Source organism: Melitaea cinxia, chromosome 12, assembly GCF_905220565.1.
Source record: "Melitaea cinxia chromosome 12, ilMelCinx1.1, whole genome shotgun sequence".
NCBI classification, from domain to species: Eukaryota; Metazoa; Arthropoda; class Insecta; order Lepidoptera; family Nymphalidae; genus Melitaea; species Melitaea cinxia.
In genome coordinates, this window is record NC_059405.1 from 4,150,094 (window position 1) to 4,163,079 (window position 12,986).

At 31.1% G+C, this 12,986-nt stretch overlaps 1 protein-coding gene across 1 annotated transcript in view; it reads left to right on the forward strand.

Moving 5' to 3' along the window:
• Positions 1–12,986, forward strand: part of LOC123658516 (5'-3' exonuclease PLD3-like) — a 60,613-nt gene that overhangs the window by 29,991 nt on the left and 17,636 nt on the right. Inside the window, exons 2-7 of the mRNA XM_045593915.1 lie at positions 3,246–3,358; positions 3,827–3,991; positions 4,528–4,705; positions 6,985–7,119; positions 7,399–7,521; positions 8,272–8,340. Of these exons, the coding sequence (XP_045449871.1) occupies positions 3,246–3,358; positions 3,827–3,991; positions 4,528–4,705; positions 6,985–7,119; positions 7,399–7,521; positions 8,272–8,340 (783 nt within the window). The remainder of the gene's footprint in view (positions 1–3,245; positions 3,359–3,826; positions 3,992–4,527; positions 4,706–6,984; positions 7,120–7,398; positions 7,522–8,271; positions 8,341–12,986) is intronic.

Genomic DNA, 12,986 nt, shown 5'->3' on the forward strand with positions numbered 1-12,986 from the left:
CAAGCTCAAATCCTTCTCCTACATGGAGAAAGAGCCCAGCAGTAGTTACTGGCTGAATCGAATAATTGAAAATTATGTGATTACAGAACATTGAGAAATTAGGGGTTTCCTTTTTATAGATATACTTATACTATTTTTTATTGTATCTTTAGTAGTACACGTGACATTGACGTCAAATTTACTTGATTGAGTGACACTGTCTATTAAATAAATAGTACCTTTATTGTAAGTACATATTACAATAAATGTCTTGGATGTTTTACAGTTCATAAAAATGTATAAAGTAACGTTCGAGTCTATTAAAATTTTAAATGCTAATAAATGTAACGGCTGTGTTCGAGAAAGTTCCTTTTGATATCTCCGCTTAATGTTCTTAAAGCGTTTGTCCTTTCAATTTCTTAAAAGATATTTTTAACGACTGGTAATATTGGTTACAGATAAAATGAGATTTACTTTTAATAGCTCCTTCCGTTGAATAAAACATTAATGTTGCTGTATTTTATTTGGACACAAATTTCAAAGAACATAGTATAAGACACGACTTAGTTTTCGATAACAAAAATACTTTTCCTTTCTAATATGCCAATATATTTCCCATTTAGATGTTAATTCAGTGAAAACGTTAAATTATTGAGTCTATGGGAGAGACGCGTTGGCGCAACGCTCACAAGACTGGTTTGTGGCTTTTTTGCTGGCGATTGCGGGTGATCTTATCGTATTTGTATTGGCCATATAGGTGTAGGCCTAAGTGTTTGCCGTGGTCTGTGTGTTTGTGCAGTCCATGTGGGTCTCCCCACCGTGCCTCGGAGAGCACGTTAATCCGTCGATCCCGGTTGTTATCATTTACACCTGATAGCGATCTTTACTAGTACTTGCATAGTAGAGAATTTATCCGCCAAACCCGCATTGGAGCAGCATGGTGAATTAAGCTCTGATCCTTCTCCTACATCGGGAAAGAGACCTATAACCAGTAGTGGGATATTACAGGCTGAAGCGTATGGGAGAGTTTGTCCTGCTCTACGCTAATTTTGCCTGAAGGCTAAATATCAAAATATCCTCTTTATATTATACTTCAATAAAAGCTAAAGGTACGATGGTCATTGTCATCGTGTATAGAAAACAATATTTAAGCGGTGGTTCATATGCATCAAACAAGGATACAAAGGAGAAATCTAAGCTGAATCCTATAAGTGGGTAAAACAAAATTACTTAACCTTTTTATATGTCTACACAATATTTAATATGTGATGTCTTTAAGATTTGATAGACAAAATTGGTCCATTTGGTTGGATTTTAAAATTGGGAAGGTTTCAAAGAAAGAAAAATAAAAGATACTATAACATCAATAATTATGAAAACTGTTAACAATAATTATGAATACATTATCACTTGCGTGACTTCATCCAGAAATGATTATAAAAATATGTATCGTAATGTGAAAATACATTTAAATTAATTCACTTAGTATCGTTACTGGCACGCAAGGCCGTTGTCATAAGCGTTTTGAAAAATATCGTCAAGTCAGTATAGTAGTCGCTTTACACTGTAGTTCAACCTAATCTTACTGTCTCATCAATGTGGGAACCAGTTACTTACCTTACTTTGGATTAAGTGGAAAAATTGACTTTTTTTGAAAATATTTATTATAAATGTATATTGCTAAATGTAGTTTCATGTGTAAAAAGTGTATTTTTTTTTAAATATTTATGTAGTGTTGTACAGTTTAAAAATAATCACAATTTTGACCACTGAAATTAATAATAATTTTACTACAGAATATTCAACTTAATTATACCATTGCCTGTATAACAATAATTATAGTATTTAAAGCAGTTTGGCCATGCATAGTTCTACGGTTAGAAACTGACATTGTATTCAAAATACACGTAAACATTGCGGTGGTAGTCGACGTCATCTATTTTGCAGTATTATTTTCGCTGCAAATGCGCTTACACGACTGGTAAAGGAACACCAGGATTTACGGAAAATGCAGTTATCAACGTTTTGTATTACTTGTGTTATTACAGACAATTGCCAAAATATTTTAACAAGGTTAAATAGTTTGGACTTGATCAGGAAGTGGCCTACGGTATTGATATGGTTAGTTTCTTGTTGGTGTCTTGATTTTTTTAAACGTTATTTTTAGTTAGAATGTCAGATTTGTCTGAAAACTGGTTAAATTTTATTTATCGAATATTGGCAATCGATATCATATTTCGATTAAAAATCGATTTAACTTCGATGAAACAGGAGATGAGAATGATGAGAACGAACAATTGTCAATTTTTTTTTAATAATTGCGAATAATGTCAAAATAATTACCTTATTAGTGTTGCCAAATTATAAAATAATGTTAACTATTTTTGCCTCGGATTTTTGCCTGTAAATGTAATAATAAGGAGTTTCGATTTTAAAATGCTAAAATTGTATATAGCTATATACGATATATTAGTAATTTAATATATTGTGACATAGTATAAATAAAGAGACTGCATGCATTTTTAAGGAAATTTATTTTAATGTTCTAAGGCAAAAAATATTAACATATTCATGAATTTTTAAGTGCCATGAATATTCAAACTAAGAAAAACTGTACAGGCCTTTTTAGGACTTAAAATGTTAGTAATATTAAGTTTCAAGACAGATTAGTATAACAAGCCGAATAAAGTCACAAAAGTGAAGTAAATTAAGGTTTTATTATCCAATTAAATAAATCATAATTAAAGAAGCGTTTGATATTAAATATAACAGGTTTCCTAATATATGATTTAAAAGTTATATTTCACTTAATTAAGTGAATATTTAAAATTTATTATAAGACCATATTTTTGACATAACACATAGAACATTGTAAAATATGACAAGGTCAATGCACTAAGAACCTAAAAGAAAACAAAGTCAGGCAACTAATATCAAATTTCAATATTTTATATAAATTAGTAGCATAGACCATTAAAGTTTTCTTATAATATTTTAAGATTTTAAAAATGTATCTACTCAATTAAATTTTTTAATTCTACAACATTCACAGTTTTGTTTAGTTCAGTAATAATCTCGAAATAAATAAACAATGGTTTTAACCATTTCATCTTTTAAGGAAATAAAAAATTTAATAAAAGTAAGTAGCTTCGACTAAACTGATACAAAATATATTTATTAAATTATTTATTAACAAATAATAAATATCTAAATGTATGTAACCTCTTTTAACTTTTTATATATTTTTAATTGTTTTTTTTTTTCAGACTGTGCTAGAATCAGGGAGTGTGGGGAACGCTTCGTCATCTGATGAGGAGTTGGAGCAGTGGGAACAGATATTCATGATGAGAGATGAAAATGGAAACAGTTACAATGATAAGTTGGTATTTATTTATTTAAGGATTAGTCATGTTATATTGTGTGATTCTCTTGTTCAAAATTTATTTCACAACGGTCTTTATTTATTACAATATTTTTATAAATTGTATGACTTTAACACAAACTTAATATTACTTTTTAAAGTTCCGTTGTGACAGGTAAGACGTAAAGTAAAAAGACTTATAGTTATATTTAAATATAAAGAAACTTTAAAAATCAATTAAACTTTATTTTACAATAATTAGATAAAGATTATTTATACTGAAATATTCTTACCAAGCTTAATACTTATACTACTTGAAATTTTAATGTAAGTGAATACCAAAATAAGTGTCTAGATATTTTAATGTCTTATATTCTCAAGCTTGTAACATCAGAAATGACATTATTTCATAATCTGAATAAATCATTTGCATTTTTTTTATGTAGTATATCAGGTACTTAATTTAAAAAAAAATCTTACAACCAGAAGGAAGAAGCGCAGCATCTGGTGTAGGCCATCATGCATCCCAGTGTCTATAGTGATAGTATTAATAGTACTAGTAGTACTAGTTCCACTGCTCGACCAGCCGAACCTGGCACAGGTGTCCCCGACCATTGCTCATGTTGACTTACATTGCTCAGATGAGTGTAGGTGAGTTTAATTTATATTTGTTCATTAGGTTTATATTCAGTTAAACTTGTTTATTTTATCTACTAAAGTATGTTTATTTTTAATTTCTCTAAGTATCAATTAGACTGATGGAAAGTATTGATTTTACATTTTTAGAATATTTAATATATAATTTACTAGTTGTTTTTGTGTTTTAAAATTTTGTGGTGTGGCACAATTTTGAAAAAAATATATGGCCGTCCATTTTGTATTACGTCTTTTAATAATATTTAATTCAATATTATAATAAAGTTGATTACAATTTTATTGTTGTATTAAAGTTTGTCTTATTAATTATTACTCATGTTTTGGTTGATGAGCCAATTGACATGTTTGATCAGATCAATTAATATAATATGTGATAATAGTACAAATAATTAAGTAAAAAAAAAATAATAATGTTGTTTCTTTATTAAACAACCTTTATATATATAAATACAAATTAAAGAATTCTATTGTAAACATAAATATCTCTCTACTGAGTAATTTTGAATTTATAATATTTTAATTGTTTTTAGGTTTTCACTAGTAGAAAGTATACCAGAAGGGCACATGTACCCCCCAAACGCAACTCACATGCCAACTAAAAACGCTTGGTTAGATTTGATAGATGAAGCTCAAACGTCCATAGAAATAGCCTCTTTCTATTGGACCCTTAGGTTTAATGAGGAGTATCCTTACAATTCTTCTATAGAGGTAATTTTATTTTATGATAATGGATAACATTATTTTTTAAATCTTTCATTATATTTACAATACACTTTATTTTTCCTTTAAGAATTTTGTTAATTGTTGAATGTTTGTTTCCTTTATGTCTTTTTCCACAAATATAATATTTTTTCTTAATTTTTGTCACCATGTCTATGTCGCCACATTACATTACATTTAAAAACATTTTTTGAGTATATATATTAAAATATTGTATTTAAATTTAAAAAAAAAGTTTGAGAAGGTCAATTTTTGTGAAAAATTTTAATGGTAACACTGAAATATCCTTGCTGGTGTACTCCAGCTAGATGCTGAAAACATACATAATGGGTTATCAACTTTAATATTTGAAGAAAAACGTATACTTAGTAAAATAAAAAGTTTTTTAAAGTACTTCAATCTTAACATAGTTAACAAATTACAAGGCTAAATAATATAATAACTTAGTTCAAAATTAAAAAAATAATAATTATATAATAGGTCTTTACCTATGAAATTGCCGTTTTTGATGAAATAAGTTAATGCACTTTTTTTTCTATATTTTTTATTTTTATTATTCAAAGTAATTACCCATGGAATTAATACATTTTTGCCAACGTAATCGTAACTTATTGATGCCTTTCTTGAAAAACTCTGCTGGACGGGAGGTAACATACTCTTCAATGGTATTTTGTACCGCCTCTCGGGTATTGAATTTTTTTCCCGCCAAAAAGTTATCCAAATTCTGGAAAAAGTGAAAGTCTGTAGCGGCAAGATCTGGTGAGTACGGTGGATGACGGAGAACTTCCAACCCCAGCTCTTGTAACTTGGAGACCGTCTGCTGTGTAGTATGATGTCGCGCGTTGTCGTGCAGAAGCAGCTGAGCTGAGCGATTGACCAAAGCTGGTTGGAGACGTGCGAGCTTCCCCATTATTATGTTTATTTCTTTACAGTACATATCTGCATTAATGCTCATGCCGTTTGGTAAGAAGCGTGATGAATTACACCGACGCTAGACCCCAAACAGTTTATGACTTAAGCCTAATACAGTCCACTGCTTGACGTAGGCCTCCACAAGTTAGCGCTAAAAATGGCTTGAACTCATGTGTTTTGGTCATAGTTACCACGCTGGGCAGACGGGTTGGTGATCGCAGGGCTGGCTTTGTCATACCGAAGACGCTGCTGCCCGTCTTCGGCCTGTGTATTTCAAAGCCAGCAGTTGGATGGTTATCACGCCATTGGTCGGCTTTTTAAGCTACAAGATGCTAGTGGAACTGTGTTATCCCTTAGTCGCTTCTTACGACACTCACGGGAAGAGAGGGGGTGGCTATATTCTAACTACCGTAACCAAACAGTTACCATTTTTAGGGGTCTTTTTTCGTTTAGGGCATTGTTTAGGTACTAAACCAGGATCTAACCCACTGGCTGAGCGCTTGCGATTGTCTAATAGAATCCATTTTTCGTCACAAGTAACAATGCGATTCAATATGCCTTCGTTTGTGTGTCTGTTGAGCAGTGCAAGGCACGCCTCGACGCGTATTTCGCGCTGGCGTTCATTCAATTCGCGAGGCACCCATTTGTCGAGCTTCTTTACCTTGCCAATTTGAGGCAAATGGACCAATATTGTTTTAGTGCTAACTTTGAAAGCTGCTACTAATTCAGGTGTAGTTTGAGAATCATCAGCCTCCATAATCGCCTTTAATGCGTCATTGTCGACCAACTTAGTATTGTGTTCCTGTTGGTGAGTAAGGTGACCAGAGCTCCTGGGGGGGATTGGGGATTGGGTCGGCAACGCGCTTGCGATGCTTCTGGTGTTGCAGGCGTCTATAAGCTACGGTAGTCGCTTACCATCAGGTGAGCCGTACGCTTGTTTGCCGACCTAGTGACAAAAAAAAAAAAAAAAAAAAAAAAACATTTTCGGCCGACCACGTGGCTCATTTCTTAGGTCAACGTTTCCGGAACGAAAGCAAGCAAACCAATAACGGGTGGTACGATCGTTAGTAGTGTTCGCACCGAAGCGAATTTTTTTTTAGTTTTGAAATAGCCAGTTCGACAAAACGGCAATTTCATAGGTAAAGACCTAATATTTACAACAATTTTTCTTTCAAATCAGGATATAATTAAGTGTAATATTTATTTATAAATTGTATACACATTTTTTTTTATATACATATTTTTTTTAATAATATTTTCACGTTCTAGTTCCATATTTGTGTTGACACTTTTTTTTTTGATGAATGATCTTAATTTTTTATGCTTCGAGTTACTACACTTGATTTATTTTTCAGGGTGAGCAAGTATTCCAGGCCTTACTTGCGGCGGGAACTAAAAGAAAGATAGACTTGAAAATTGCTCAAAACTGGCCCACAAAGTCTAACCCTAATATAGATACTGAATACTTAGTTAAGAAAAAAGCTGCACAGGTTTGTATTAATTATTTATATGTAATTCCATATATAATAGAAATAATAATTTGTATTGTTGCATACAATGTATGCGTCGCGGTTTCACGTGAAGTTTAAGAAAATTATTATTTTTTTACTCATACATATTATTTTAATTAAATTTTGGAGCATACTCCATACTCCATTAGCTTTGGATGTATAGCTTTCTAAACGAAAAAAAAAGTATTTAATGCTGATTTAATAGTTTATCGATCACAAATTTATTATGGTTGATATTATGGTTGATTTCAACTATAGGTGAGAAGCCTGAATTTCTCGAAGCTTCTGGGTGGTGGAGTGTTACACACCAAGTTCTGGATTGTGGATCGCAAACACTTCTATATCGGCAGTGCAAATATGGACTGGAGGTCGCTCACACAGGTCAGGAATGTTTATAAGATAGAGTAAGTTTACGATTAAGTAATTGGTTTGTTTGGAGGTTTGCTAAAATAAAATGTCAGAAAACATCCCTCTGCTGGGCATAGGCCTCTTTTTCCATGTAGGTGAAGAGTCAGAGCTTAGTCCACCATACTGCTCCAATGCGGGTTAGCGCATATATTCCTTACTATGAGTAACGATCGCTATCGGTTATAATGATAACAATCGGGACCGTCGATTAACGAACCTGTTTATTAGAGGATTTTGATAAAATTTTGGGTAGACCTAAAAATTCTTTAATTACTATGTCAGGGTCAATTTTTTTTGCTATGAGGTTGTATAAAATAATTAAAATTTCGGTTTTGCAATATATGAAAATGGTGAAAATTGCAAGATTTTTTTGAGTGACTGACCAATTTTTTTTTACGTTTGTAAAAAAAAAAACAAGAGTATTAATGCAAATTATACCTATTCCAGTACGATAAAATAGCAATAGCAAGCAAACTTTCTTTTACAGGACAAGCTTTGTTTGAGTCCAGGACATTTTCTTGTTGAGTGTTATAGTGGAATATACGTCTAACTCTAGGACATTTTCCTATTAAGTGTTATAGTAGAATATGTCTTAGTAAACCTGGATATTAGTTTTCACATTACTGTGTATTCTAAGCCTTAAATGTGAACCAGTATGAATAAAGTAGACTAATAAGTCACCAAATTTTTTTTTTATAAATTATATATCTTTGTTTTACACAGGTGAAAGAGTTGGGCGTCTTGGCCTACAACTGTTCCTGTCTGGCGACGGATCTGGCCAAAATATTTGAGGTAATTTATTTCTTTTATTTATTTACTTATTACTGTATTGCATGTTTAAAATTATAATAAGGAAAATAACAACTTTTTAAATTAAAAAAGTGCAATGGCGGTCTTATCGCTAATAGTAATCTCTATACTACTACAGTCAATCCTTATCGATAGAGGAAATATTGATATAATTTATTATTCATAAATAATTTTTTGTATTTTTTTCCTAAATTATCTTAAGCTAAACAGTTTTTAGTTCGGAAACATTCCATCGATTTTTGATCTAATATACATATAAGTCTATTAGGAAAGTTCTGCCATAACAACAAATACAAATACAATCTTGTTGAAAAATATTTCGCTTTTTTTAATTATATGCAGTTTCTTGTTCATCAATAAACATATAAAAATATGTTGAAACTAAGAATATTAAAATGTATCCTATTCTTTCTTTGTTTCATTTTTTAAAATAAATTATTCGAACCGATAGCAGTGAAGCACAGAGCGTTGACCCGAACGAAAAGTTATTACATTATCGTACTAATATCTCATCATTGAAATTGAGCTTAATTTTCTAACCTGTATATAAGACCGTGATTGAATGATATATCTTTTTTTTTTATTTTTTTATTTAATGATATTTCGAAAATCAACCCCTAAAGGGGTAAAATGGTGGTTCGAAATTTGTATGGCGAAACAATATTAAATTGACATTTCGATGCGAAACTTCGTAGGAGTATTCTCAAAAATAAATAAGCAAATACGTCTTTCGTGATTTTCCGAAAATCAACCCATTAGGGGGTCAAATGGGGTAAATAAACCAAATAATCGAAATGGGTGACGTTATTTTGGTCGTGTTAGCATTGAAGGCAGAACCTCTAATGTAGTATATAAAAAATTACTTTCAGCATAGAGTGAAAAAATAAATAGTCTTAACCCTTAGGTACTTTCATAGGTAGGTTTCCTGCGCGAGCGAAGCCGCGGGCAAAAGCTAGTTATTTATAGATATAGACTGTAAAATATGTTACGAGTACATCGTTTCATAGCTTAATTGGCTAGTGCACCGACACGCTGAGTCGGAGATACAGGTTCGATCTCGGCTGGAACTTTCAATTTTTGATATGGTATTAAAAATGTTTAGAATTCCCTAATGTATAGGTAACGCAAAAATGAATATAATCTGTATGACCTTTTAAGTGTTGCCATAAAGTAAATTTAATTCAATATTTTATCAAGTCACATCAAAGTATCTATGTAGAAATATTATACGTATTTCAATTTCAATTAGCTCAAAAACTTGTTAAAAAGTTGCATAGAGTAGGTACATCGTTATTTTGTTCACACAAAGCGTGCTAATCACCAGAGCGTCGCTTGTTAACGAAAACTCTTAGGTGTAATGCTGAATGTCCACCTTGAATATAGCTTTATTGCGATATAGCTTAGTATTTTTTTATATATCATATGCTAACTAACGAAATTGCTAGGTTATATATAATTATTTAGTCTATATAAATAAAAATTAATTGCTGAAATTTATATGCGCATAATTTCTGTACGACTGCACTAAATTAGATATTCTTATTTTTGTAATCGCCAAGACAAGGTTTTTATAAAAGAAAAAAAAAATGTATCAACAAAAAAAAAACGAGTGTACTTTAGACCACATGACTGAAGTAAAACTTCTTTAGCAATAGGCCTACACTGTGTCTTAGATATACGAAACGAGGCTTTGAGAGAAAGAGAAAAAGAAAATGTGTGCCCGCACCACTTTCTTTTGCTCGCTTCGCCCGATCACACTTTTCGTAGCGCTCTCGTCACGCATTCACCAGCTTACTCCTCAGGTCAAGCGTGCGTAAAGAAGCTTTATAAAAAAAATGACGATATGAATTATTATGTTCATAGGCTCAGCTAGTTTTACTAGTTTTCATTACATTTGTCAGTTACAGCATCAAAACTCGAAAGATGCCTAGTTGAAGGTGACTTGAACTTTTTGTACAACGAACGTCAGTCATTTAACGTCATTAGATTTAAACGGCAAAACGAGTTCACTAGCGTCAAAATATGTTTAAATAAGTAATACAAATAGTAAGCGCTTTTTATGTTAAAAAATTATAAACGTTTTTCGCTTTCATTTAAAATTCTTTAAATTCCTATTTTGTGTGTAGGTTGAGGTTGTATCTATTTTGGTACTTGAAATATATTTATAGTATTCATTAGCTATGTTAACACTGGATGAACATCCTAAAGTCCTTACTCGCAAGTGTGGCACTATCTAAATATAGAGAGCCATTCTTATATACTTAGTCGAGCCAGTTATTATTTACTTTTAAGGGCGTTAAGCGACAGCTTGCAGTTCGTATAATATGCATGTTTATTTATACAATATTATATATCTGTATATTATAGAATATGTATGTATTTACTTATATATTATAGTGAGTATGTATATGTTTATGTATATGTATAAGTATATTTGTATTTTGGTATGTATCTTTATATGTATTTGTTAATATGTAGTATGTTACATTTTTGTATATATATATATATATATATAAATTTTATTCTTTTATTTTATTTATTTTTTCTTTGGTGTTTTTTTTTAATATTTATTATTTATTTTTTATTTTCTTCTGAATGAATACTTCTTGCACTGTTTGCCTCGCTATATGAAACACTTACTCATGACCATGGGTTGACTGGAAGAAATCTCTTTCAGAGATAAGTCCACCTTTGCCATAAACCTTTCTATTATTGTATGTTTTATATCTATTTTTTTGAGTGCAATAAAGTATATATGTATTATTTTATATCAATTTTTATGCTTAAAAACAATGCTTCATCACTGTATTTTCTATGAACTATGACGGGGATACATTAGTTTTATAATTTCTAATGCACAATATATAATTTAAAAAAAAGTAATTACTCATGAATACAAAGATTTAATAAGCACACTTTGCTATTAATTCTACCGAGGATACATTAGTTGATTAGAAGTAAATCGTCTCTATCACATCTATTCACAATTAAAAAACATTCAGTTATTGGTAATCGAGTAGGAAGGTAGAAAAACTACAATTTAATATCAATTATTTCTAACTCTGTGCATGCAATGGATTTTTATTCTTGCTATATTAATCGAATAGGTAATTAAGCATTAACACATCATTTCTAGAATTCACACAGAACAGTATGGAGTTTTTATATATTGATTCAATATTTAAAAAAATATATTTAAAATGAAGCGACAAATACAAAATTCAAATCCAAATCGGTGCGCGGTGCTGGCTTCATTTTAACCATAATATTATTTTTTAAAGATTAATTTAATTATCATCTGTAAAATGACGCTTCGAAAATACTTTTGAAGACTATTTAAATATATCCTATTATATTTTATCTACACGTGTTCCATTGTATGGAGAAAATGATTGAATTCCGTGAAATCTAGGCTTCGAAATTTAAATCTAATTAGAGATAAATATTACTTTTTTTTTAACCGACTTCCAAAAAAGGAGGAGGTTCTCAATTCGACTGTATTTCTTTTTTTTTTTTTTTAATGTATGTTACATCAGAACTTTTGACTGGGTGGAGCGATTTCGACAAATTTTCTTTTAATCGAAAGGTGGTGTGTGCCAATTGGTCCCATTTAAATTTATTTGAGATCTAACAACTCCTTTTCGAGCTATATCTAATAATGCGTTTTTACTTGACGCTTTTTTCGTCGACCTACGTTGTATTATACCGCATAACTTTCTACTGGATGTACCGATTTTGATAATTCTTTTTTTTGTTGGAAAGGAAATATCCCAAGCTTAGTACCATGATAAGGAAACCAGGGCCTGATGATGGGATCCTAGAGAAATCGAGGGAAACTCTTGAAAATCCGCAATAACTTTTTACTGGGTGTACCGATTTTGAAAATTCTTTTTTTGTTGGATAGAAGATATCCCTAGTTTAGTACCATGATAAGGAAACCAGGATCTGATGATGGGATCTTAGAGAAATCGAGGGAAACTCTTGAAAATCCGCAATAACTTTTTACTGGGTGTACCGATTTTAATAATTTTTAATTTAATCGAAACCTGATGTTTGTCATGTGGTCACATTAAAATTTTATCGAGATCTGATAACTACTTTTTGAGTAATCTTTGATAACGCGCAGTTACTTGAGTATTTTTTCGTCGATCTACGTTGTATTACTCGTCGATGTAATTGAAGTCGGTTTTTTTTCGTTTGCGAGCAAACACAATTATATATATAGATCTACACCAAAACAGTAAACCTGAAGCACATATTTTCCCATATAGATCTGAAAGACACAAATACTGAAGTTATTTTGGTTCAATGACCCTCGGTGTCATTACATATTCAATGTATGCATACAAAAAGAAAGGTTATTGACTCCCGCTCAACTTTCGCTACTCAAACTACAGTTAGGGCTGTAAATGATCGCTTAGCACATGGCCCACATGTCTATGTTTTCCACATTAACCTTAATCACAAGTAAAACATATTGATTATCAGGTCTGTTTTCGTAGAAAAGTTTTGCTTCGTAATTACAGATTGATAAAACAATCTAAACTAGTGATCGCCCAGAGGTCGAAATTCGACCATCATTAAAAATCTAAATTAAAGAAAACCTAAAAATAACGAAAATAAAGAAA